General features: G+C 49.6%; 3 protein-coding genes across 3 annotated transcripts; 1 reads left to right on the top strand and 2 right to left on the bottom strand.

Moving 5' to 3' along the window:
- Nucleotides 1-5,161: 5,161 nt before the first annotated feature.
- LOC103534687 (interleukin-20-like) lies at nt 5,162-7,018 on the top strand. Its single transcript, XM_008500673.1, has 5 exons — nt 5,162-5,320; nt 5,431-5,496; nt 6,243-6,395; nt 6,759-6,833; nt 6,941-7,018. Exons 1-5 carry the CDS (start codon nt 5,162-5,164, stop codon nt 7,016-7,018), a joined length of 531 nt encoding a protein of 176 aa, XP_008498895.1.
- Nucleotides 7,019-9,622: 2,604 nt separating this feature from the next.
- Nucleotides 9,623-20,242, bottom strand: PIGR (polymeric immunoglobulin receptor). Its single transcript, XM_030465435.1, has 11 exons — nt 19,968-20,242; nt 15,345-15,440; nt 14,810-15,142; nt 14,037-14,366; nt 13,511-13,834; nt 12,743-13,057; nt 11,847-11,991; nt 11,353-11,474; nt 10,918-11,043; nt 10,753-10,811; nt 9,623-10,131 (listed from the first exon to the last, which is right to left on the bottom strand). The coding sequence occupies exons 2-11, from the start codon at nt 15,424-15,426 to the stop codon at nt 10,000-10,002; spliced, it is 1,968 nt and encodes a 655-aa protein (XP_030321295.1). The 5' UTR covers nt 15,427-15,440; nt 19,968-20,242; the 3' UTR covers nt 9,623-9,999.
- A 4,647-nt stretch (nt 20,243-24,889) lies between these two features.
- Nucleotides 24,890-25,722, bottom strand: LOC103534707 (high affinity immunoglobulin alpha and immunoglobulin mu Fc receptor-like). Its single transcript, XM_030465315.1, has 2 exons — nt 25,680-25,722; nt 24,890-25,304 (listed from the first exon to the last, which is right to left on the bottom strand). The coding sequence occupies exons 1-2, from the start codon at nt 25,720-25,722 to the stop codon at nt 24,937-24,939; spliced, it is 411 nt and encodes a 136-aa protein (XP_030321175.1). The 3' UTR covers nt 24,890-24,936.
- Nucleotides 25,723-27,158: the final 1,436 nt, after the last annotated feature.

Raw genomic sequence — 27,158 nt, 5'->3', positions numbered from 1 at the left:
TCTTCACTTTTGGCTAATTTTTTATTTTTGCCTCCCACGTGGTTTCCTGTCTCCTGTCTCTTTTAGGTTGCCAGGGGTGCAAACTCACTCTGTCTCCAGCATAACCCAATGGAGCCCCCAGCCCTGGGGGAACATCAGGGGTGCTGGTAACGTGAATCAGGGGGGTGGTGATAGTTGCAGGAGAGGAAAAAAAAGTTTAAAATCAGAAGCCAGGGTAGTAAATAAATCTGAATTCTGCTGAGATGTGCACAGTGGCTTCTTGTGGGTTTTGAAAGTGGAAGGTTGATTTGCTGAGGTCATTTTCATGCTCACTGCCCACAGCTCTCTCCCTCTGAAAGATCTTAGAAGAAAGTTTCATTTCTTTGCTAAATATTGGTGCTCCCAGCAGCCCACAGCCTCATGAAGGGCTTCTCAGGCAGCTCAAAACCTGGCCCCTGCTTCAGCACTTTTTTTTTTCCAATACATTGACATCACCACTAGAGAAGCCCAATTGCCAAGCTGTCAAATGCCCACATCAAAAAGCTTCTGCAACCTCCTAGAAACTGAAAAAAAAATGTATATAAAAAATCCCAACTCATTTTAAGCCTTTATTTTGATCTCCTTGTTAGATTTGAGTCCTTGAAATACCCTGCTGTGGGTTTTGCATCATTCTGCCCTGGATGCTCCTGTTCCTCTCCAGTGATTCTCAGGCAGCTCTGCCTCCTTTTTTTTTTTTTTGCTGAAATAACCAATTTGCTTCATGTAGCAGGGAAAAAAAAGAAAAGGAAAAGTGTAGCAGCACTTTGGGTGCATTCCTGGCTGTGAGTGCTCTGCAGGTGGAGGGATCTCTGGTGCCTGCTGGGCAGGCAAAGGAAAGCAGGAGCTGCCCTTGAGCTGCGTTGTGGAACCATGGAGACAGGAAAAGTGCCTTTCCCACTAAAGAAGATGCCATTTCTGATAACCAAAATATGAGTCTGCATTTTATCAAAGCAGGGCAGCCTCCAAACACCTCCACCCCGCTGACTAAATGGATGGTTTTCTGCAGAACAGCTCTGTCAGGGGGGGAGATTCTCCACCACGCTTTTCCCCTTCCACAAAGGTGAATCTTAGAAGGAAGGGAAAAAAAAAAAAACCCAACACAATTCTTTCTTTTTTCAACCCTCTTTGCAGCAGTGAGTCATGTGGATGAGTGTCACATCTGCTCCATGAGGGCAATGGCTCAGGCAGTGTCATTTTCTGTGACGTGCAGCCCTGCACAGCCTGGAGACAGCCATGACCCAGCTAAAGGTGTCCAGAGAGGGCAGGGAGAGCCCAGGGACACCCATGGCAACAGGGTGATGCTCCCCATGGCAACGGGGTGATGGTCCCCATGGGAATGAGGTGATGCTCTCCATGGGAACGAGGTGATGCTCCCCATGGCAATGGGGTGATGTTCCCCATGGGAACAAGGTGATGTTCCCCATGAGAGGTGGGACTATGCCCTTTCTGATGGGACACACACCTAGGAACATCCTGGAAGCAGGAAAAGGGCAGGAACAGCCCCAGGGAGGCATTCCTGGGTGATACTCCAAGGCAGAGTGATTTAGACATGGTCTTGGGGTGGGGGACAGTGTCCCAGCTTCTCCCAGCTCCTCAGCTTTGGGAAAGGAGCTGCTCTGCCCAGGGAAGGAGGTCTGGAAGCTGCTGAGAGCTGCCCAGGAAAAAAAAACTCCTGGAAAACATCCTGTGGTTTTGTTCCCCAGGCTTTGGACATCCCTGTGCTTGGCTGAGGACAAGTTGGGTGTCACTGTGCTGGGCTCAGCCTGGTGCTCCCTGAGAGGCAGAGCTGGGTGTTTGATTTTCAGAATTATTCAAGTGGTTATGGTTAGAAACGTGACCCAGGAGGCACACGATGTACCACACCTCGCAGCCCAGATCTCCTCGTGGTGTTTTCTGAGTCATTCCATGAGTTTACTGAGAAAAACAGTTTTTCTGTCAGCAGCATCACTGAGCTGGGGCTGGGGAGCCTGAGAGGGACCTGGCCCCTGCTTTCTGGTGGTGATGAATGCCAGGGTGCCAGATGAGAACTTGCTCAAAGGAGGTTGGAAATGGGCTCTGGATTGGAGGGACAGGTGATTGCTTGGGGATTGAACCTCTGATTTTTAAGGCCCTGAGAAGTGCTTACAGCACTGACCTTCCCCTGAGCTTCCAGCTGGGATGTGGGCAGAGTGGTCTGATAATTTATCTCACTGCAAGTATGTAAAGAATGACTGAGGTGCATGAAGAACAAGTGGAAACATTCTTCCCACCTACAGAAATGGAATTTTGTTCCTTTGGCACAGGTCTGGGTGCACCACAGTGTTACCAGGAGAGATGTAAAGTCCTGCAAGAATTTTCATTCCATTTTTTTTGTAGATCTGTTCTTGAGGGATGTCAGGAAGAGTTCCTGAGGTCTGGTATTGGTATCAAGTCTGTGTACAAACCATTATCAGCTTCATATCAAAGTGTGAGTTACGATGAAGAATGGCAAATCAAGGATGATCTGTGCAGTGTTATCAGATCTTACAGCATGGAAGTACATTGAGAGGCACTACTGAAACTGGTGCCTTATCACTGAAATACTTTACAGGAAACCTGGTGTTAACATGGGTCTGTGGTCAGTCCCTGGCAGCCCCTGCAGGGCAGAAGAGCTTGAATAGTTTTTTAAGGATTTTGAAATATTTTTTTTAGAATAAACCAAAAGCTTTTGGGATGTTTGAAGGGGCCAAGAGTGGAGCTGGGTGAGCAGTGGATGATGCTGAGCAGGCTGCAGTCAGTACCTCTGGGTCAGGGCTCTCCAGCCCTGATGCTGCTGAATTTCCCTGAGTGCTGTTCCCTGGCTGTTGGTGAGTAGGTGTCTCACCTCCTGTTACCAAACGGAAAAAGCAAAAACAAAAAAAGAAATCCCTTCTTCTCATCTGCAATTTACATAATGAAGAACCCGTTGCCTCTCCCCTGTTTCCTCACCCCATGCTGCTTCCTCTGCTCCAAGCAAAACTGCTGCTGCAATTCCAGCTGGGAACTGGGGGAGGAAAGCAGAGATTAACAAACAGCCTTGTGCCACTGAGGATCCCTCCAAACCTCAGCCAGGGCAGCTGCAACCTCCTGCAGCAGATTTGGACCTGCCCTTTGGCTGCGTGACAGCACCAAGGCACAGGATGAGGGAGGCACTTTTGGGGCATCTGGGGGCAGTTTCAGCAGCTCTGCCTGCAACCCTCTGACTAGCCTGGGCATACCATCCACTTCCTTAGTCTCTCCTGATGATGGATATATGCTTGAGCATGGTTACCAATAAATTACTCACCCAGCAAGGCTTTACAGAGCCACAGGCAGTGGCACAGAGCTGCATCTGCATTGCATCAGGCTGCAGCTCTCACCCAGCCCTTGGGGGTGCTCTGGAGGCATCCAAGGGGCTCTTTGCCACCTCCGTGCCCTCTAAATCCATCTGACCTTCCCTTCTGGAGTCCAAGAAGGCTTTTTCACTGTTTTTAGGTTTGTTTGTTGTTTTTTTTTTTCTGTAGACTGGCCCTAGCTGTCTCCAGAGAGGCTGCAGAAATAACCCAACCAACCTGGGAGCTGGCAGCGTGGGGAACCCGCACCAGGGTTGCCCCGTTCGTGTACCAACGTGTCCCAGTTGGCAACCCCTGGCTCCTCAGGCACGATCTGGATCTGAAATGTTGGCTGAGGACTACTCAAGGACCTTGGCTGTGTCAGTTTTCTCAGTAGGTAATGTGTGCAGCAGGGTAGGCAAAGGCTGTGCAGCCCCAAGTGGGCAGAACTTCCCTCTGCTGCTGGGCTCCTGCAGTTTGAAATGAAATTTCTGTCCTTCTGCAGGGTGATAGCTTCAGACCATGACAATGGTCATGGATAATGATCACCCCAGTCTCCTGTCCCCCTGAAAACTGCATGATTTGTGCTCTGCAGTGGGAGCTGAGCTCATCCCAAGCTCTGCCCTCTCCTTCCCCAGCATCTCCAACCTCCAAATCCCAGGGATGTGCAGATGGAGATTAATTTCCTGCCACCCAAGGGACAAGCCTGAGGGCAGAGTCCCTGGTACCCAGGACAGTGATGGAGAAAGGTCTTGTCATGTTCTGAGTCATGCTTTTTTACCAGCAGGCCATGTCCTATTCCAGAACCCCTCCCACCTTGGGGGTTTGGACCGCCAGCATCCCGGCAGGATGATGCCACTCACCTTCCCGTGTCCCGGTGCCTCCAGGAAAGCTGGGAATGGTTCCTCTTCAGGAAGAGCTTGGCAGTGCTGTGCCTTACCCCTGGGCTTGGCATTTTGGGGATGTCACCCCCATGGTGATCCCACCTTTTGGTTGCATCCTTCTTCCCGAATGCAAAGCGACGCGGCAATGCCAAGATTTCCCGCCTCCGTAGGTTGGGGAAACAGCTGTGGGGAAAAGAGTTTGTCCCTTTTACTGGCTGATTAATTCAGTAAATTACAAAGGGAAATACATCCTGGGAAAAGCAAGAAAAATCCCAAAAGTTCATCCAAGAGTTATTTCCTCCCAATACCTGGATAAAAACCCCTTCGTCAGAGCTCTGCGGGTCAGACCTTGGTGAGACAGGTGAACCCACCCCAAAGAACAAGGTAAACCACTGGTTTTATCCTTTTTTTTCTGTGTGCTGGTGCATATTTCCCTTTATTGCTGCGTGTCTCTATAGGGTTTTTCTTTTTTCAATAATAACTGTAATTTTCAGTGCGAAGAGAACTTGTTTTGCAAGTGTGCTGGTTCTGAGGGAAAGCATTGTTTTTAGATCAGACTTGGGGACCTGCTGCTTCCAGCTGCAGTTACCTCCTGCTTGTGGTTCAGCAGCTTTCAAAATGTAATTTAAGCTGTATTTGTTTCTGATGAAAAATTTTCAGAAGCAGATTGTCTGTTTACATCCAATATTTTCCTGCTATTCTTTTCCTATGCCTTTATTTGGGATCTGCTTTGAAATGTTTGGGTTTTTTTTTTCCTCTTGAACACGGGGAGTGAAAAAGGAGTGGGGAAGAGATAATAGCACTGACTTTTGAATACACACGTACACGTAGAAGTGTTATATAAAATGTGTATCTTTTCATAAGCATCACAATTGTGGTTTTTGGGAAAGACTGAGGCAATCCTGGCTTCCTCAGACAGGTCTCCCAGTTGTGCCCTCATCCTGCTGCAGCATGAAGGGATCCCACCTGCTCCTCTGCCTCCTCTCCATCTCCTGCTCTGTGGGTTGGGTGCTGGCAGCTGGGAGCAGAATCTTCCACTTTGGACCCTGCAGAGTTCCAATGACCATGACTGAGATCAGGGCTGGTTTCACTGCAATTAAAGCCAAGATTGTAAGTACTGCCCCGAGCTCCTGGGAAACAGGGAAACTCTTTACTTGGCCCCTCCTGAAGCCCCTCCAGAGCCAGGATGGCCATCACCATCTCTGTCTTCTCCCATGCAGCAAGCCAGGGATCCCATCAGGACCTTGAGCATCTTGTCTCATCCACACTCCCTGCACAAGGTCAAGGTAGGTGTCCTCCAGCTTTTCTCTCAGGAATTTTGGGCCCACCAGCACCCAAACCCCACTCCTGAGGTGTGTGCCAGCCCAGGGTGTTGGGGAAGTTCCTCAGTCCCATGGCATCTGCTAAATTCCTGTGAAACTCAGGCTCTGAGCAGGTCCGGGAGGATAAAGTGATGTGTGAGAAGAGGTGGGTGTCCCACTCCTGGTTCCTGATCCCTTTCACCATGCCTGGATTTCTAGAAGTGGTGGGCAGAGGTCAGGTTGTGTCACTCCAGGAGCTTCAGCTGAGCCTCCCCCTGCCAGTGGAGCCATAGAGAGGAGAATCACAGTTTGGGTGGAAATTTGGATGCTGTTAGTATCCAAAAGCAGAGGAATGGGACCTTGGGGGGTGTAGAATATTGTACAAATAGGTATTTTTCACCTCTCCCACTTGAAAGCACTAGACATGGGGCATTGCTTCAGCTCTCAGCTTCTAATACCCACCTACAAAATCAAGTCTTTATTTTGTTGACTCAATCAGACTTGCTGAGGATGAATCTCCTGGCAGATCAATCTGGAATAATTTCCTATATGTGTTTTACCAGTTTACATCAAGCATCACTGAAAAAGCTTTATACAAGTCAGAGCATCCTGCTGTGCTCACCTCCTGTGCTTGGGGCCAGAGATGGTTTGTTCCAGAGGGCAGAAGGGTTGGTGACTCCAGGTTTAAAGCACTTTGGAGAGCCTTTTAATATGGGAATTTATTCCTTCAGTCTTCAGACAGATGCTGCATGACCCATCACCTCTTCAACTTCTATGTGGACAAGGTTTTCAGGCACTGCAAGACAGAGGATTCATACGTCAACAGAAAAATCAGCAGCATAGCCAACTCCTTCCTGAGTGTGAGGAGGAAACTCGAGCAGTGTGTAAGTCCTGGGTACTGCTGGGTCAGTCTCATCTCTTGGTGTTTGGGAGGGAAACGAGCCTCATCGTCTTCTAAAGTTACCAAATCTTTATAAAAAATAATAGTTTTAATAAGAATACATCATAAGCATGATGTGAAGAGTGTGTATGGCCACTGGGAACTCTTTATACTTGCTGGCTCATCAGTCAGCTCCCTCCTTAGTTCTCCAGAGCAATATTGATCCTGAAATCCCATTTAAGGACCTGCAGCCTTTTCCATGGTTTAAATCTTGGGCTACCCAGTAAGTTCCAGCATAATTAGAATTTTTCCTCTTATTGTTAAAAGTTAACCCCCTCAATGAATGAACTCTCTCTTATTTTTCTAGCGTGAGCAGAATAAGTGCACGTGTGGGCAGGAATCCACGGAGAAATTCAACCAAGTCCTAGCAAACTACGAAGGGGTGAGTTAATGACTGAGCCCAGTAATTAGCAGAGCTCTTCAGAGTCCCTTTCCATGGGGTGGCACCAGCTGCCTTTGCTTACAGCTTGCTCCTTTCTGTGATTTCAGCTGAATGTCACGGCTGCAGCTATGAAATCCCTGGGCGAGCTGGACATCCTGCTGGACTGGATGGAGAAATCTCCTTAGGGAGCAGAAGGTGTTCATGACCCCATCAGCTGGGGCTGATGAAGCTGCTGGGACATTGGACACCCAGGGAAACCCTGCTCTGGGAGGGTGCAGTTTCCCCTGGGTGCCCCGTTTTCCAGCTGGGTGACCCCACCAGGGGAGTTTTGCACGAGGATGGAAGTAGTGAAGTTGAGCAAACCAGCACAGTGCTTGCTTGGCTGACCCCTATCAAGCTCTCTGAGGGTTTCTCTTGCTCACAGGCAGAAGCTGTGATCATTTAATAAAAGTAGTGTTGAAATCAGGGTGGTTTTGCATAGGGAATGTGTGTTCACCAGTGCTGAGTGCCTGCTGGAATGACTCTGGGGTGGTTGATGCTGCAGGGCAGAAATCTGGGCTCAGCCTCAGGTGGCTCCTTCTGGAGCTTTCTGAAATGAGGTGCCCAGTGTGGGAAATTGCCAAGAAGAGGTAAGAGCAGGTATGTCAGGCCTCTGAAATCAATGTTTCCTCTTGACATGGTATTTTCTGCCTTACCACTAAAAGAAAGCTCTCTATGCAAGACATGTGGTTGCTGAACAGCAAAAAAAAAAACAAAAAAAAAAAAACAGGGTTCTTTTCTTGGTTGTATGGTGCAATTTACTGACACTCAGTAGTAAGTTTTGTGGAAATCTGTTGCAATTACTGCAAATAAACCCTACCTGAAACTGTGCTGAGTCTGCCTACAGAGGAATTGTATTTTTCTTGTTGGCAAAATATTCTGAAGTGACCGTGGTGCCCTTTGACTCTTGGTGATGCCAATGCTCCAGAGATTAAGACTGGAGATTCCCATCCCTCCATGCTCTGTCAGGCTTTGGGAAACCAGTCTCCCAGTACCACCAGCCTGGAAATCAAAGACTTAAGGGTGACCATGATGAGCTGCTAAAAAGAAAACCCTTGGGAATGGAGCAGTGATGCAGTGAGAGCTCCCAGCTCATCATTCACCCAAGGAGTTGGGAACACCCTGGTGAAGGAGCTGGGGCTGAAGCACCAAACTGGGCTTGGTGAGGTCTCTGTAGCCCTTCCCATGGATTGGAGTGGGCTCTGGATCACAGCTTGAGAAGCGTGGGGTTTATTCCACATCCTCAGCTCTGCTCTCACAGTTATTATTAATTACCAGCTTTCTAATTGGTTTTGTACCCCGTGCAGGGGGTTGCATGACTCAATCCATGCAGGTTTCACTGCTTTCAGGGCAAACTAACTTCAGGCTTTCCCACCTACTGCTAAGCCTGGCAGCAGCCCAGGGATGTGATCCTTTGGGAAGAAGGGAGCAGATGGAAGTGCTGGCAGAGGGAAGGAGGAGGAGGAGGAGCAGGGGGAGGCAGCTGGGAGGGCAGAGCTGGCTGCCAGGATGCTCAGCTCACCCACGGCTCCCAGCCCCAGCTCCTCTCCCAGCTCCTTCTCCCTGCTCCAAAGGATGCCAGAGGGCAGGATGAAGAGGAAGTGGATTTGCAAAGGGAGAGCAACAGGGTTTTTTTCCTCTTCCCAGAAATTTCCAAACTTTTGCACCCTCCCGCAGCTTTCTGCCTGCTCAGCCCCGGGGACACTTTCCGAGCGCACGCCTTTCCTCTTGCACCACAACAATTCCTTCATTTCCAGCAACTCTGGGCAGGTGCAGACCCATCCTGGCCCCTCCACAGCTTTTCTGACAGCCAAGCCCCTTCCCACCCTGCTGCTGGGGGGATGCAGAACAGGACCTGACAGCTGAGGTCCCAGCCTTGCTGCCAGGAAGGTGCTGACTGTTGGGATGTGGATGTGAGAGCATCCCCGAAAACACCAATTTCCTGGGAGCTGCTGCTCTCCTGTTCCCAGGGAGCTAAGCTCACCCCAGGCCCTTTGTCTGGGGAGGTCCCTGAGTCAGGAATAATTCCTGGTGTTGAGGGAAAATTTGCTTTTCTGCTTTGTGACAATTTCTCCATCATCATTGCTCTGTCTGTGGGGTGTTCAGCTTTCTGTACCCAAATCTGAGTGACAGGCAGCAGTGTCCTGCTGCTGGTTGGAAATCCAGGCATCAGTAAATTGTTTTTCTCTGTTTAGTCATCCACCCTCACAAAGAAGACCAAGAGACAACAACTGATTATGGGTGTCCTCATTTCCACCTGGATGAGCATCCAAGCAGGCAGGGAAAGGGGGGAGAGTGATGCCTGGCTCAGGTTTAGTAAGCAAAGGGTGGGCTTGCAAGGCCCCCCCTCAGTGGAGTGGTTTGGGGCAGAGGAGCAGAGATTGGGAGTGGTTGTTCCAAGTCAGAAATGGGAGATTTCTGGTTCAGCTCTCTGGGGAATTTGGGCTGCTCTATGCAAATCCAGTGCCAGTGAGCTCGGGCACCTCTTACCTGATTAGCTGTAGAGTCTGCTAATAGCTTGTCATACTAATTAATGTCATACTGCCATCAATCCCTGCTGGTGATGAAAGTGTGTGTGTGAAACGTTATTCCAAACCTTTCCTGTTTATTTATCTCCATTGATTCTGAGCTTTTTCTCCTGGCCTGTGCTGTTTCCCACAGCTGAGATGCTGCAGCAACCCTGCAAGAAGAGGAGGAGGAAGCTCCCCCACTTACTTTGCCTCTCCCCAGTCCTCCCAGTCCTCCCAGTCTGCTGAAGCCAGTGGTAATTCTTTATTGCTTGTGCATAAAGCCACATCAGCCCACATCGGGTCTGAGGTGCTGCCGTCTGGGTGAGAAAGCTTTGAGGAATCAGAAGCCCGGGTGGCTCTTCTGGAGGGTTTTCCAGCTGCCTTTCCAAGAAACCCAGATTTTTCCAAACATGTTCCTTCCGTGCTTGGAAGGTCACGGAGGGGCTGAGCCACCCAAGCTCCTGCCCTGTCTCAGATCGCCCCCCTCCAGCCCAGCCTCCCCGTTTGGCTTCCTCCAGCATCACTGCTGGAAGCGGAATATTAGCAGAAAAAGGTGAAGCTAAAGCGAGTTGCGGTAGTGCTAGCGCTGCTTCCTGCCACCTCCCGGTCCCTCGCCTTCAGACCTGTCCCTCCCAGCTCGGGGGGGACAATTCTGGGGCAGCGCCGGGTCCCCCGGGGCCGCCCTGCGCGATGGTGCCGGAGGTCAGGAGGAAGGCGGAGTAGGCGAGGTCAGCGTCCTCCTTGGAGCTCTGGGGACAGAGGGGGGGGACACTGTTAGGTGGCTGGGGACAGAGAGCAGCCCATGGCAGCGTTTCACGGGCTGTGAGCTTCTCAAGATGACGGGGATGGACCGGACCAGCGGGACAATCTGCTGGGTCACACCGGGGAGCTCAGCCCCAAGAAGACCCGAAATGTTTGTGGGTTTGGGACCCTGTGTCATGTCTGTCCCCATGTGTCACCTGCCCAGAAGCTCCTTGGTTTTATTGGTGTCCTGATGGTGTCTTTTACTGCTTTAGTTCAGCTCTAAGCACTTAAAACACCCCCAAACCAGGGCCTGCATGGGGGGAGGTGGGATGTCCTCTGCCCATCTGCTTATCCTAGGGCTCCACAGACCCAACCCCAACCTTTCTGAAGCTGCTTGGGACTGCCTGGCTGTCCTGTTAGCACCAGGGCCACTGCTAACATGTAGGGTGAGGAAAAAGTCCAGCCCCCACCCCAGGGAGGTTGATTTTCTGCAGGTGGCCTCTCCAGGTGAGATGGAGCCCCCAGTATAAATAAAGCTCCTGGGAGAAGGCAGCTGCTTGGCAGAGGCTGGAGGACTGCAGAGGGACCTCTCAGGTCAGTGGGCTCTCTTTTGGGTCTTCTCTTACCCTTTTTGCCTTCTTTGTCTCTGCAGCACTTTCTGGGGTGGGTGCAGTGGTGATGAACTCTGTGGGGAGAAGGTGGGTGTCAGGGCAGGGACCCCCTCGGTGGTGGCTTCCATAGGGTCCTTTTGCAAAGCCCCTCTTGCCCCAGGGAGGGAAGGCAGAACCTACCATCCCCTCCCAGCTGAGTCTCCTGGCTCTCCTTGGTGCAGGCATCGTTGTTTGCTCCACATTCCTTCACACTTTCAAAGTCTGACATGCTGATGTTGGTCCTGTAGCTCCCCACGGACACCAGGTCTGGGAAGAGGGAGGAGAAAAAGGACCTCACACACTTGCTCAGAGCTGGGAGAGATGCTTTGGCATCCAAACCACCTCTGGGAAAGCAGAAACTCTGTCATGCAAGGTATGAAGCCTGTGGGGGAGTGAGCTTTGCCCCAACACCCTTTATGCTGGGTGTAGGACCCATATGGACAGGGTCAGTGGGATGTTCAGGGTGTCCTGGCTGCCCCTGGCACTGTGGGCACCCCAGGAACAGCTCAGTCCATCCCCAAATCCTCCTCTGAACACTGGTGATGTTTCTCAGGGGTGAGGGAAGCAGGGACTCACCAGATCTCTTCAGCTGCCTGTATTTAAAAATGGCAAAGGCCGTGGCCAGGACCAGGAGCACAGCACCCACAGGGCCCACGATTAAAGAAATGGTGTTGGGGCCCTGGCTTTGGTCATCAGAGCTGGAACGAAAGGGAAAATGCAGCAATAAGCTGGGATATATATATAATATATAGAGATATATAATTTTTTTTTTTTTTTGGTGCCCATCCAGTTACTTCCACAGCTTGGTTACACACATGTGAAGGAAGTTTTTCAATCAGTTTTTCTGCACCCTGAACCTTTAACTGTTCTATTCTGGGATTGTATTTTCATGAGCTAGACATTTCAGTGCCTCTTGGCTTTCATTTTTTAATTTATGTTTTCCTTTTTCTGATGTTTTGAGCTACATTCTTTGGGGAGAAGAATTTTTTTTTTTTTGGCTGCTAAACCCACATGCTCAGGGTGAACCCAAAGCTCAGACAGGATTGATAGCAGGCTGGGAGGGAACTCACCTTTCAGAACCAGCTGCACTTTGCACCCCAGCATCACTGGAGGCTCTTCCTTGGGGGTTTAATCCCCCCTTGGCCTGGCTGGGGGGCTCGGTGAGGTTGTGGGTATCAACATCCAGGAGCTCGAGGCTGTGGTCACTGCTGCTCCCTGCACACCCAGGGGTGAAGGGTTGTTAGAGTGGGGATGGGGACAGCAAAACTGGTCAAGGTTTGCACATGGGACTGCAGTGGGTTCTAACTGTATGTGAGAGGGCCCTTAAAAAGGGGATTTAGAGATCTGAAATAATCCCTTCTGTATAATTTATTGCAAAAAAAAAATAATAAAAAAAAATTCCTGAGATTCCTGGGTAGGATCTCTCTGCTTGGATACTACTGAGAAAGTCTCTTGCATTTGTAAGTTCTGGCTCTAATATCTCCAGAATAAATTCTGAATACTTTATTTGCTTTTTTTTAATCTCCTTCTGCCCACCAAGGGCAGTGAAATGAGGCTGCTTCTCTGTCCTGTTTTCCTGTGTTTTAAGCTGAGCAGCTTCCTGGAGCTGTGTGTCCTGATCTCCATGCAGCTCTTCCCTTGATGGGTGCTGGGTGATGCTTAAACTAAACAACGTTTCAAACTGAAATAGCAAAAAATTAAAAGTACAGGATTAAAAAATAAAAACAGTATGGAAGAAAGGGAATTTCTAGACTAGTGGGGGTTTTTTTATGACCAGGAAGCATAAACCAAGGTTTGGACAAAAGCATCTACGTCTGGTTGTGCAAAACTCAGGGTGATGATGGTCTGGAAGGCTGCCTGGGTGAGAACTCTTCTGTTTTGAGGTGCTGCAGCCTAGTGGCTGTGGAGAGGACATTTCAGGGTGGCCAAAGAGGAAAACCCTTCCCCCTTTGGGAGGGGATCTCACCTCCTGTCACCCGCAGGTTCACTGCCATGGTTTCTCCAAGGATGCCCTTGTGCTTCACTCCACACCAGTACCAGCCTTGGTCTGACTCTGCCACCGAGGCAAAGCTGAGGATGAGTGTTTTGTTGTCAGTGTCACAGGTGACATTAGGTCCTGGGTGGCTTTGGTCTGAAGCAGGGATGGAGGTGCAGCTGGGGCTGTCCCACTTGCACCAGTACTTCTCGTAGGAGTAGTACTTGCACGGGTAATGGCAAATTAAATTGACTTGTGACCCCACTTGTGCCTCCACATCCTTCTCTCCTGTCAGTCCAGGCTCTCCTGTGAGGGCAAGCAGAACATCAGGAGTGGTGTTAGTGGTTTGGGTGGTGGGGATGGGAGCCAAAAGGGAATGGTGCTGCTAGAGATGAACCAGGAGATGCAGCTTCCAGGTAAAGTGTTCCTCATGCTGCTGCTCTGGTGTTAAGGATGTTGTATGCACACCTCTGGGTACAAGCTGGGTTTTTTGTTTGGTTGGTTTTGGGTGGTTTTGGGTTTTTTTCAAGATTTAAGAAATAAAACCTGAGAAACTTCTGTGAACACTTTCCCCTAAAACTGAAAGATTGTGTTTTCATTTTTAGGCTACTCGGGGGGGTGGGGAGGACTGGCACAATGCTTTGCCTTACAAGATTAAATTTCCAAGCTCCCACCTCTTCCCAAAAAGCCAGATCTGCTCTTGGGAGGAGCTCAGGAGGTTGATTAAAACCTACTAAGCAGGCAGAGAACTGCTCATACCATCCATGACCTTCAGCTGGGTTGATGACTGCTGCTCCCTCTCCTCATCTGTCATGCACCAGTAGTAACCTTCATCCCCGCTGCTCAGCTGGTTGAGGATGATGGTGAGAGTCTTGTTAGCTGGGTTGTCGTACATGGCCACCCTTCCTTCATAAGGGGGGGACACGGTCCCATCGTTGCCTATGATCCAGGCACAGCCATTCTGTCTCCACTTGCACCAGTACTTGCTGGAGGATTTCTTTAGGGGGTTGTAGTGGCATTCGAAGGTTGCTGAGCTTCCTTTTATTCCAAGTACCGTGGGCTTCCCTTGAGGAGCACTGGTCTCTGGAGACAAAAACGAAATGAGCAGCTGTGCAGGGAAGTCTTGATCCAACCTCTATCAGTGCTGGTTGAGTACATTACAGAAAAGGAACAGAAAGATGAGAGGATAGGTCAGGAGCACTCTGGAAAGAGAGATGAAAGTGAAGTGAGACTGCTGGTGATGCCTCTAAAGAGCAAGGAAAACCCTTGGGAACAGCTCACTCACCCTCATAGACGTGCACATCCAGTTCCTTGGTCTCTCCCTTCACCCCGTAGATGCCAAAGCCACAGAGGTACAAACCAGAGTCCTCCCAGCCTGTCTGTGTTATCACCACGCTGAAGGCCCCTGGAGCCTTCTCGTTGCTCAGCAGAATTCGCCCTTCAAAGTCCTCATCCACCTTCCCTCTGCTGTCGACGATGTCGTAGCAGCCGTTCTTCCCCACCTTGCACAGGAATTTCCTCTCTCTCTCCGTGTCCTTCCCGAAGTTGCAGGACATGGTCAGAGTGCTCTGCAGCTTCACGTAGTAGAGCTCAGCTCCCTCGGGAACATGTGGCCCTGTACAAGGACACAAGGGACAGTTTTCACTCCTGCTCTGGTGGTGACTGTGTGATGCCCAGAGACTGCTGAAGGCTTTGTTTATTTTTATTTTTATTTTAGCATCTCTAAACTTTGCTATTTCACATCATCATCTGCTGCTCTGGTCACAGCGTGAGCCACCCAGGTTTCTGGGAGTGCTCAGCAGCTGCTAAGCAATGGTTGTGACCTGAAGATGAGGTTCATTTCATCTGATTTTTATACCAGATGTGTGTGCTCAAAAAATCAGTTCTCTAAGAGCACAGGGAACAAGCAAACTGATGTTTGCTGCCAGCATGGAGCTCCTTGAGTGCCTTCAGGACAGACTGTCCCTGGAGCCCTATGAGAAAGTGGGGGTTAGGGTTAGGTTAGCAAGAAATTGGAAAGAAAATAACCCTTCCAGGTGCCCCAAGACTTGTAATTACCTTCAGATACTTCCAGGTTGACTTTGTGGGAGAGTCCTCTGCCATTGATGCCCACACCACACTGGTAGGTGCCCGTGTCTGCTGCTGCCAGCTGGGTGACATTGATCTGGAAGTTTTCTGCATCTGGGTAGTCAGTGAGGGAGATTCTGTCCTCGTAGCCTGCTGCAACGTAGCCACTGCTGGAGATGATGGTCCTGCAGCCCCTGCCTGTCTGCCTGCACCAGTATTTTCTGTCGTGCCTGTTGACACTGCTGGGGGGGTAGAAGCATTTCACGGTCACTGCCCCTCCGAGCAGCCCATAAACCTCCCGTGGCCCAAACACTGGGCTTGAGACTGCAAAAGAGGGGAAAAAAGTGTTGGTTGTGGCTGTCAGCTGAGCCACATCCCTGCTGGGGCTGCAGAGAGGCTCAGGGGGCAGCACCTTGGGGTGGGAAAGGTCCCATGGGAGGGATGGGGAGGGGAGATTGCCCCAAACCTTGCTCCCCCCCCCCAGGCAATGGCATCTCTGGGCTCAGGACACTCGTGTCCAACTTACTTGCTGGCTTGGGGGGGTATCTGCTGCTGGCTGAGTGAGCTGGGAGGAAATTGAGCAGGAAGATGAACACCAGTGGAATCATTTTTCTTACATTCCCTGGAAAAGGCAGAGAAGTTTGGATATTCACACTTGCAAAGTGACCGAGATGACTTCCCCAGTCATCTAACAACCCTCCCACCTGGGGGATGCAAGGGTTGTGCTGGAGAGAAATAGAGAATTTCATTGCTTAATGGGACAGAAAGAGACGATGTCTCTGTTCTTGCTGGTGGGTCTCATCCCAGCACCCCTATTTTCCCTTCTGGAACATGAGGGGAGCTTTTCTTGGGACAAACTCAGTTCATGCAATGCCTGCAAGCCACCAGGGTGTCCATCAGAGCACAGCGTCCCAAGGACAATGTCCCTTGGACAGGCAACAGCTGCATGCACAGCATAAAAAGCAGATTTTGCCAAACCAGGAGAGAGTTGGTTGCAAATCAGAAGTGGTGTCTGGTTTCACTGTCCCTCCTGGGCATCCACCTCAACCTGCTGCACCAAAACTGACCCTTGGCCAGGACTCTGGGATGGCCCTGGGGGAATGGCAAACCAAAATGAGCCTCTTGTATTTCAGTATTTCTGCCCTTCCCCTGTTTCTGGACTGAGTGACAGCTTGGAGGAAGCCAAAGCTCTTGGGTCCATGAGCTGTTTTCTTTGGCCTGGCCCGAGTGTTCTGTTGGATCCCGAGAGGTGAGGAGCTGGGAATGTGCATTCCCTGAGCACGGTTCCTGCTCTATCTGTCCATTCCAGGCTCTAGAGGAGGTGATAGGTGCCAAGGAAGTCTTTATAAATATTTAGAGGAGTTTGATTTCAGGGTGTCAAGTGACAGAACTTTATTAAGGGTAATTCCCGGCAGGAGAAAAATGTTTTTTATTTCCGTGTGAAGATGAAAGGTGTTTGTTGTGCCTTCTTCCTCCTGTTGCAACTTCTAATTGTTCCGTGGCCACTTGTCCAGGGCTAATAATTAACTCACTGAGCATGAAAAATGCTCTTTCATACATATCCCAGGAGTAGCCAGCAAGACAAACATCACCTATTCTGCAGAAAGCAAACAGGAGGGCACAAAAAGGGCCTTGAGATTTGCCCCTTGCTCAGAGGAGCTCCTCTGCCTGATGGGCACCTCCACCCCTTGGCCTGCAGTGTGAGCAGGATCCCAGCTCAGTTATCCCATTCCTGGTACAATTGGAATTATTTGTTAGCCTTTCCCAGCTGGTTCAGGGTTCCTGATGGTTTTGTCAGGTAGGGAAGGGTTATTGAGACCTCTGGAAACAAAGGGAGATGTCTGGGTGCAGAGAGATGTGCACAGGGCTGGTGGCATCAGGGTCCTCGTGTGCATGTTAGAGCAGGAAAGAATTTTTGCATCTCTGAGGAAATGTGTGCCCTTGTGCCTACCCAAGAACAAAAAGGTTCCTGGGTGCTCATGTGGACAATTCCTGCAGCTCTGAGGTGCCCCTGGTCCTGTCTTAGGTGCTGTTCAAACCTTCCCTCCCCCCCTGAATGAATGAATGAATGAATGGAGAAAACACCCATGGCCAGCAAGTCCAAGCAAGCAGAGGCTCTGCCTAGTTGAAAATCTGTTGTATTTCCATGCTGAGCAGGAGGGATGGAAATCCCCTCCCTGGTCTGGGTGCAGTTCTGTACTCCAGCACTGACACTTCCCAGCCCCAAGAAATGGTGCAAGCAAGGTCTGGTCACTCTGCAAGGAGCAAGCTCTGTTTGAGCTGTTAGAGGAGAAGAATTTAATCAGGCTGCTGGTAAGATAGCTCTGGCTCCTTCTTGCTTCCAAAGAGCATTTGCTGCTGGATTTGCTGTCTCTTGACAGCAAAATTAAACCTCAGGGCTGTGGGGGGGAGAAAAGGCTCCTGGGCTGGTGTGAAAGGGAGTGCAAGGAGGTGGCTGTGCAAGACTTGGGTGCACGGTTCTGCGAATGGAAGGGGAGGCAGAAGGAGAGAGGAGATGGGACAGCAAAGGTGAGCAAGGGGCTACAGAAGAGCTGAGGGGCTTGAAACAGGAGGGAAATGCCCTGGGTGTTGGCTCCAGCAGCTGGGCAGCAAGATGCTCGTGTGTGTGTCTGCTGTGTGCAATGTCCCTGGGGCAGCAGGGATCTTCTCTGGGCTACCACCAGCCATAGATTATACTCCTTTTTCTTTGCTTATTGTTAGCTACAACCCGAACGTTGGGTTTCTGTATTTGCGTTCATTTTGCACCATCAAAACTGCCAGCTCCCTCCTCTCCCTTGTCCCAGGCTTTGAAGGTTTTAGAGCCCAAAGCCACTGGTGCAGCTGAACTCAGGAGAAGGGAGTTTGCATTTGTGTTTATTCCACCTGAGAGCATCAGAGCTTGGGGCCTTCATGGGCTGCACCAAAAGGGCTCTGCTGGTGAGTGCCAAGTGAGACATGGACCTGCCACGAGGAAAATTTGGAGTGAAAAGCCCCAGAAAAGGACAAATTACAAGGTCCTTTACAATATAATTAACTTTTCTTCCTTTCCAACTCAGAACAGCTCAATGTTTGTCTCTCTCTTTTGATTCCATATGCTGCTGTACTCAGCGTTACCCCTCCCCTGCCTGGCAGAGACATCTCAATGGTGTTAAAAGCCCTGCAGAGGTCAGGCAGTCCACATCCCTTGCTTATATGGACACATCTTGAGTGGTTCTATCCACAGAAAGTTATTCATGGGGCAGTGGGAGCTTTGGTGGGAGTAGGTGTAGTAAAAAACCTCCCTGGATGCCCCAGTGCCAAAACCACTGCAGGCTGGGATGGTCCCAGCCCCATCCCCTTCCTCACCAGCACTAAACTTTGAAAAAGGGTTTTCAGCTTTCCAGCCAAGAGATCTCTAAACACAAGAGATGTCTTCTAAACACCATCCATTACCAGACCTCCTCTGGGTGCCTGTGGTGCTCCTGTGCCTCCCTTTATCCTCGGGGAGGATACCTGCACATCTCCAAAGAGACAAGGACCTGAGCCCTGAGGACCAAAGCCCAGAGAGCCCCATGGGGCAGGAGGTCCCAGAGCTCAGTTCCCAAATTCTGCAGGCTCAGCAGAGCCCTGGGGAAGCAGCAAGGTCCCAGCAGAGCCTGCCAGGGAGCAGCCCAGTGCACCCCATTAGTTATTAACTATTGCTCTTCACCATCAGCACTGCCAAGGTCAGGCTGCAGGAGCAACAAAACACGAAGCATTGGTTGTGCTTACAAACATTCTGAGCTAGGAATCCCCATTTGCACGGAGTTATAAGTGATCAGCTTGAAGACAAAAGATCAAGCTGACCTAAATACCTCCAGAAAGGAAGGATTTCTCATTCCAAACCAATTCCAATGCACTGAATGGAAAAAATGAATAAGAGGTGCTAACTTTGTGATAGAGGGAGCAGAGAAAAGCAGGGAGATCTTACTAGAGATGGTCAGTTTTTATGAAGAAATCACCAGTTTTAGGAATATCTGCAGTCTTTGTGACCCTCCTTGCTAAGAATGTAAGTAAGTGCCAATTAAAGAGTGTCTTCTATCAGGAATATATTCTGTAAAACAAATGAAAACAATAATCTGACAGCCCTGATGGTAGTGACTGAAATTCCTGCTGAGATTGTGCTGCTGGCCTAGCTTTATGTTCCTTAACTGTATTAGATCTACCATACAATAATGACCTAATTTTATGTTCTTTTAAGGTGTTAAATACCCCTTTTGCTTTTCAGATAGGAGTGTCATGGTTCATTTGCTTTGTTGAGGGTGGTTTGTGGGTTTTTTGGTTTCTTTTTGCTTTTTTTTTTTTTTTTTTTTTAAACTGGAAAGTGAAACCAACTCCAAGACTATTAAACTATTGTTCCAGCTCATGTTTCCCATTTACAAGAAGCAGGAACTTGCTAAAAAGCATTTACTGTACAGCCATGGCACAGACTGGATGGATGGATGGCACCCATCTCAGTAGCAGCAGCAGCACAATTGCTGTTAGGAGCTGATATTTCTCTGTATTAAAAGTCCTATAAGAATATTTCCTTTAAAGAGTAAGAATTCAGTGTGCAGGAACTCATCCCTTTGCTGCTGGTCTAAGTGTGGCCACTTTTATTTCACCTACATCCCACTCACTGAGCTGCAGCATCTCTCCTGTTGTACAAACCAAGCTTTTGGGAGCTTATTTGGGAGATAACCACACCAGTTCTCTAAGGTTATCTCCATGCTGTGATTCGGAGGATTCAGGATGGTGACTTGAACCAGTTTGCACCATAACAAGCATGAGTTACAACACTTTCCATTACTGCAGAAATATTTACTGACGTTTGTTATTTCCTTTGTCAAAACTTTATGATAATATTGTGATGATAATTAACTTTTTTTTCTTTTTTTTTTTTCGTCCCCAGAAAGGAAATATTAAAATCTACCATAGAGAAGAAAATACAGACCTCTTAAGCCTTGATCCTGTGCTCTGACCTGTTAAAAACCTCAGTCTCAGGACCTGCACTCCTATTCCCAGCTGGCCCAGAACCGCTCTTCCCATCCCAGGACTCATGGACTCAGGACTCTTCTTCTCCTTCCCCATCTCCAAGAGGTAGTACAAAAGATTTTGCATTTCAGAAAGGCCACGAAGCAGCATTACTTACACTCCAAGTTACTTCTGCAGACTGCTTGATACTTCTTGTTGGTTTTTTTTCTTGTAGGCTCGGGGATTCGCTGCTCTCCCAGTAGCTGATGCCCAGGACCTCCTGTGCCTCTCCTGCCTCCCTGCTGCAGCCCAACACTGGGCTCTGGCAGTGCCAAAGTTGTTTTAAATACTCCTGGTACCTCTAGCCCTGCATTTCCACCTGTTGTGCCTTAAAGGAAAAGCATCCAAAACCTGGCAAGCACCCGGGCAGGTGAGCACCGCCCTGGGGCAGAGCAGGGAAGCCAATGTCCACCCCAGCTCTGCTGGCACTTTGCTTCTATTTACCTCCTGGTTACACATTCCTTTTGCACAACAGCCACCCCAAGGCTGGGCTCTAGGACGTGGTCCCAAACACCTCTGGGTCCTTTAGGAAGGGGCTCTCTGGGATCAGGTCCATGGAATGGCTTCTGCTCTGCTGGGAGCAGGGTACCCATGGGGAGCTTTCTGCTTGGCCAGGACCCAGCCAGCCAGGAGAGCTGTGGTTTGGTCATTGCTTCGCAGTTTCCTGGCACAAAGATGCTGAGGAGCTTTATGGGGTCTGAGTTTTAGCATGGAAGGGTCCTCTCCAGCCAGCCCCCTCCTCTCTGCTGGCATTGCAACATCACCCTTGAGTCCTGACCACGTTTCCCATCGATCCAGGCAGGAGAATCCCCCACTGCAAGGACTGCCCTGGCTTCTCATCTTATGGCAGCCCCAAGCAGTGGTGGGAGAACTTTGCTGGACAAACCCAGAGTAATTTGTGGGGTTTTTTTATCTGCTGCACGTGTTTTTTGAAAACCTTTCCATGGATGTGCAGTTCTTGTGATGAGGAAGGAGGTGAGGAATTCTGTTGCATTTCCATGAACAGCCATGAGCTCTCCTGGGTGTGTTTTGCTTTCCTACACCTCCTGCTCTCCCTGGCACCTCTCCTTTGGGTATCTGCTTCTTCACTCACCTTGTCTGGATCCTCTGCTTTGCCCTGAGATGTGTTTTGGGGAGCTGAGGTTTGTAGGAGATGGAGCAAGTCCTGGCAGAAACCAACCATGGGGACCTCCTTGTGCATCAAAATCAGCCCAAGGTAGGTGAACAGTTTCTTTAACCAAGCCACCAACTTCACCCTGAAGCTTTCTGGTAAAACTGAGCAAACTCAGGCAAATCTATTTACTCACCTTAACAGAGGAGGAAGCATCCTGCTGCCAAGCCACAGGATCCAAACCACTCTGCCATCTCCAAAAACAAACAACCTCAAGCTTGCTTTTTTTTGGGGGGGGCAAAGCAGAGTTTGCAGCACAGTGTGCAAGCTGAGCATAGGAGCCCAGGCTGCTGCTTGGGTCTGGGCTGCATTTGGGCTGAAATGATTTGATTTTGAAGCTCTGAATCGTTCAGCAGAAGAGGTGGAGGCAAAATAACACTGTGGAATTTCTGTGTCTTTGTGAACGGGAGTCAGGTATGATTTACATGTTGCAAAATGGCATAATGGATTAAGATTTTTTTTTTTTAATATGAAGAAGCACAAGAATTGCTACTGTGAGATCTTGTGAGAGGTCAGAAGCACTTGGACTTTATTGGAAGCAGCAAGCAGGAAGAGCGATAACGCTGCTGTGCGTAAGCAAAACTTACAATCAACCCCACAATAAATTTATAAAGCTCACATAGGATTTAATCCAAGTCTTTTGAAATCTAGGGCTCAGCTTCTTCTGGTAAGGAATAAAGGCAAGAGTTGACATTGGAACATAAACCCTGGGCAGCAGGGTGATAACTCTGGACTGCAGGCGGAGGTGCTGGAGGGGTTTTTGCTGGGCCGAAAATCCTCTGCTTAAAATCTGGTTTTATTCTCTTCCACCAAAGGAGATGACTCTTGCAGGGCCAGTTCCAGAAGACACCTACCTGTGGGTGCCAGGGCCTGTCCTGCATTCCTCAGTGTTTTCTAGACTCGGGGCTTCCTCCCTCGGTTGCTCTTTCTCAGGGTTTGGAGAAGTCTCAACTGGTGCCACTTCCACTTTTCCTATGGTTCTGCTTTCCTCTCCTTAGAAACAAAAAAATTTGTGTGTGAGAGAGGGGGAACAGCTCCTCTGATGCCTGTTAAATATACCAGCAGGTCACAGCCAACACCAGATCAGGTTCATTGTTTCCCAGTTTCTAGGAATTTCCACATTCTAGTATCTCCACTCACCACGGTTGTCTCTGAAGGGTTTTGTCCCTGAATTTCTCCCTAGGGACACAATATGCTGTAGAATAAGTTATATGCATGTATTTCTGAAAATCAAAGATTTTTCAGGCAAGTCTTTGTCAGTTTTGGCTGGGTTTGGGCAGAGAAAGGAAAATGCAACTTCTCTAGGACGTTGCTCATTTGTGGGTCCAGTTGCACTTTCAGTCTGCCCTGGCTGCAAAATGGTTTCGTGTGTCCAGGGATGGAAATCTGCAGGCAGTCAGGCTCTTGGGAGTGATGAACAAAACCATTCCAACACAACCACCCCAACCCAGCGGGGGATGCCTGACCAACTCACCCTTTTGAAGCTTCAGTTTGGTCAGGGCAAGAACAACGACGGTGATGAACGTCAGTAAAATGAGGACTGGGGACAGGCCTGAGACACCTGATGAGCTGGGAAGATGGAAAAATCACAATAAAAAGGGATTTTGATTCAGCTGAGGGGTGGCTGCAGGTTATCCTGGGCAACTGGAAGCAGGGGGGGTGAATTCACCAGGGAAACCACTTGCACTGGGGTGAACCATGGTCCTTGCTATAGAGAGGTGCCATGGGGTAATTCCTGGACAAATCCCTCCCAGCCTTTTGATGAACCTTGTCCACAGAAAGCTCCTTATGCTCCTTTGGAGCACCCAAACACTGCCCTGGGTGCTGGCTGTGGATGAAGCCTGCAGGGAGGTTTGTAGCAGCTAATGATTCTGCAATGTTCTTCCTCAAGCCTGGTGTTTCCTACAGTCCTGTCTCCATTCTGGGCAAAAGAAGAGGGATCCTAAACCTCTACCGTCCCTGGAAGCTGATCTAGAGGAGCCACCAACACCAGGTGCTTCAGGGACAAGCTCAAATCCATCCCACAGTTGGACCTGAGGTAACTTTACCCCCTGCCTTTCTAATTACTCCTCTCCAAGTTCTCAACTTGCAGCCTGTGCAGAGCCCTGGGAAACAGGACAGACAGGGCATAAACCATTAGTGCCAGCCAGAAAGGTGGCCCAGAACTTACCTCTCATGATGGATTTCACCTGGAGAGGTCCCAAAGGTGCTGGTGGGGGCAGGGGGCAGCAGGGGACAGGTGTGCTGGGTGACAGTGCCCATCGAGGACCTCAGCCCCTTGACACTGCTCTGCCTGGCTGGGCTGCTGGTGGCCAGGCTGGGTGGCAAGGTGGGCTTCAAGGTGGCTTTTCCAAGAGTGGATGGTTCTGGGTCTTGTGCAGAGTGGGTTTCTATGGAGGAAATGATTTTGAGGCTTCAATCTCTATCTTTTTGCAGTGACAGCAGGTTAGATTTCTGCATTTTACCCCCTTGTACCTTGGTAACAAAACATGCAGCAGAGTGTGGCCAAACCCAAACAGTTCTATTTTACTTTGAGTCTCATAGAGAGTACTACTGAAAACTCTAACACTTGACAACCACTCATTTAACCCAGTTATTTCTGTCTTGGCTAGCTGAACAGTGACACAAACCCAGGTATTTACATGTCAGTTCCTAAAGCTGCAAGGTCACTTTCAGTTTATCTTCAGAGCAAAGCTCACATCTCTGTGCTCCACCTGTGAGGACCAGGGGGCTGTCTGCTAGGGGTTAGATAATTAATAATAATATCATTCAAATTAACTGATTTTCCTTTGAAAGCTCAGCTTCTATTCCTGCTTCTGGAGGCCTTTACTCTCAGGTCAGTGACTCCCCAATATGAGTAAGGGAAAACAAAGAGCTGGTGGTTATGTTACATGTTATGAACATAACAATTCTGTTAAGGACAGCCCATTCTCCTCATGCCTATGAATAGGAAGGGGTGAGAGTGATTTAGGAAAAAAAAAAAAAGGGTTTTATTATGTTCCACCACCTACCTTTCTGGACATGCAGCTTCAGCGAGGCTGTGTGCTCAGTTTGCCCATTCTGAGCCCCACACCAGTACCAGCCTGTGTCCTCCTCTCTCAGGTGGCTCAGCACCACTGTGTAAATCCCTTGTTCCTCCTCGCTGCTGGATATTTGTATCCTCCCTTGGTAGGACTCATGCACAAACCCAGCAGCATCCACCAGCAGCTCACACCTCGCTTCCTTCCACCTGCACAGATACATCCTCTGGTAGTTCCCCCGGGGATCATAGTGGCATTCCATGGGCACTGAGCCTCCTGCTCTGCCACGGAGATGTTTGGGGCTCTTGGGAAGGTTGGAGGCTGCAGGTTGGAGATGTGGAGAGGGCAGCATCAGCTTTTTGTGCTCCTCACACAGGAGGAGGATCCCGTGTGGCCACCAGTGCCCTGTCCTACCTGCTGTCACCTGCAGAACCACCACCCGTGGGCCATCCCATCCTCTCAGCCTTCCTGTCCCACACTGGTACAGCCCTGAGTCTTCCTGCTTTAAGTCGTTTATCAAGATTTTGAAAGCTCCAGAGCTCTCCTTGGGGGTGATCGAGATCCGTCCTTGGTAACTCTTGGCCACGAAGCCCTCAGAGTCAGCTATGAGCGTGCAGCTGGTCCTCCCCAGTTTACACCAGAATCTCCTCTGGCTGCCCTGGGGGTCCCCAGGTGGGCACAGGATGGTGACAGAGCCATGGAGCTCACCCTGGATGAGCTCAGTGGTCCCCAGTTCACCAACATCTGTAAGGAGAGAGCAGGGTGGGCACCGTCCTGCACGGACTTCCCTCAACAGGAGATTTGACCAAATCTGGGAACTTTTATCAGCGTGAACAGGGGGAAAAAAGGTCAATTTGATGGTACAGATGGTCAGTGATGCTCCAGCCCTGACCTGCTCACTGCCAGCCCCCCCTCACCCTACCTGCCAGGACTGTCAGGTTCAGCCTGACGTAGAGGTCTCTGTTGGAGGTGCCGATGCCACAGCGGTAGATCCCAGTGTCACTTTTCTTCAGCTCTCTCATGGTCACCATGAAGGTCCCGTTCTGGGGGAGGTCCTGGAGAGCCACTCTGCCCGTGTGGTGCTGGGAGGTGTAACCAGTGGTAGAAATGACCGTGTAGCAAGCGCCGTTTCCTGCCGTTTTGCACCAATATTTGCGGTCGTGTTTGTTGGCAGGTGTGGTGGAGTAGAAGCACTGGTGGGTGATGGAGCCTCCAACCTCCCCTTTCAAAAACCTGGACCCATACAAGGTGCTCAAAACTGGATCTGTTTGGGGGAAAGAAAGACAAGTCACTGGTTAATCAGAGGTCCTTGCCTGGTAAAACCCAGCATAGGTCCTCGGAGCCTAGGGCAGGAGGAGGAGTGACACCAGGGAGACACCTGGATCAGAGGCTGGTTTGGATGTGGGGTGTTCCCTTCCTCCAGTGCCACTTTACCCACCTGAGGGCAGGTGATCATGGTACAAACAGGAGCCCCTTGATGCTCCAAAGCCCCAGCAGCCCTGGTGCTCAGTGTCTGGTGCCCATGTGAGGACTTAGCCTGGGATGTACCCGTGTCCCCTGTCCCAGCTTTGGGTTGTTTTTTGGGTTTTTTTTTTTTGTTGTTCCAGGAAGTTGAGGAGTTGGTTTCTTGGTGACTCACCTTGCAGCAAGGCTGCCAGGAGAAGGAGAACCACCACATCCATCCTTCACTCAGCAAACTTCAAAAATCTTACGCTGCAGACAAAGTTTTGCTGATGTTTGTGCTGCCAAACAGAAAACAGAGGCTGTGGCTCTGCCGAGGTCAAACCCCCCTGATGGCCCTGCAGAACAGAGCAAATTGATATTCACCTACCTTAGATTTTGATACTTCTGTTGCTGGAATTTTTCTCCTGCTCTGCCCCCAGTCTGGATTGAGATTAATAAAGTGATTTTTTTGCAGCTCACAGTTGGGTTTCGCTCGGCTCTTGATGTTTAATTCTCTTTTTTTTTTACTCCAGAATTTAAAAATGGATTCACTAAAAATTTTCTTAAGTCCCAGTGTGCATTGCTGAGATGCTCAAAATACAGGGACAGCAGAGGTGCCACCAAAATACTGAGTACTGAACCCAAGACTGGTCAGATTTAGCCACCTCATGACGTGAGTGTCACCATGGAAGGGGGAAAAAAAAAAGTGAAGAGGTCAGGAGCAGAAATGTCAAGAGCTGAAGAAGAATTCCCCTGCTCTGCAGACAGCTTGCAAGATTTTAACACGAAGCAGCTATTTGTAATCAATAGTAGTGAAATGCTCTTTGCTGCAAACCTCTTCCCAGCAGAACTTCACATACAGTAAGAACTTTGTGCATGTTTCCTCAAACTCCTGTGGTTTGACTGAACTTGTGCATGGCCTTTATGTAGCTCTGCTTGTCTTTGGATCCTATATTCTCCATGAATCCAGGAGGAAAAGTTGGTTTCTGCTTCCCATAAAGTGTTTCCTGCAGTGGGAATGAAGGCAGTGATGATGCCATGCTGCTCCAAGTGCTGCTCCACCAACAAACACCTTTTTTTTTTTTTTTTTTTTTTTTTTTTTTATCTTTCTTTGGATATTCAAGATTTTCCAGGTGGTGGATTGCACTGCCAGAGGAAAGGCACCATCACCCATCACCAGAGCTCTGCTTGGGCACCTCCCAGCTCCAGGTGTGTTTGAGGCATCTTCCCCAGGAGCAGCTGGAATCTTCTCTGGGATAACCCCCTTGGTCACCTCACAGATGTAACCAGGGGCTGTTTGTTCATACACACACACAACCCCTCTTTTGCACTGACCAAATAATCCCAGTTGGGAGGTGTGGGGATGGGGTGCTTGCTCTTTCATAGCCCTGTGTGTGTAAGAACAGTTTTGTTACTGTGGGGGACTCTGGACTGCTTTTCCTTCAAATAAAAAAATGATTGTTGAAGAAAAAGCTTCCTCTGGCAGTTCTGAGAAGCCCCTGGGCTGGTCCCAGCACCCTGCACATCCCCAGGGTTTGCAGCACTGTGTGAGAAATGGTCTGAGGTTCTGAGAGCTCAGGGGAGGGCTGGTAGAACCATTCTGTGCTGCCTGGGTCCAAAGGTTCCATCTCTTCCCTTCCTCGTGTGCAGACACTTTGCAGACAGGTTGTGTTCT

Source organism: Calypte anna, chromosome 26, assembly GCF_003957555.1.
Source record: "Calypte anna isolate BGI_N300 chromosome 26, bCalAnn1_v1.p, whole genome shotgun sequence".
Taxonomy (NCBI): domain Eukaryota; kingdom Metazoa; phylum Chordata; class Aves; order Apodiformes; family Trochilidae; genus Calypte; species Calypte anna.
This window is presented reverse-complemented; position numbering and strand designations above follow the sequence as displayed.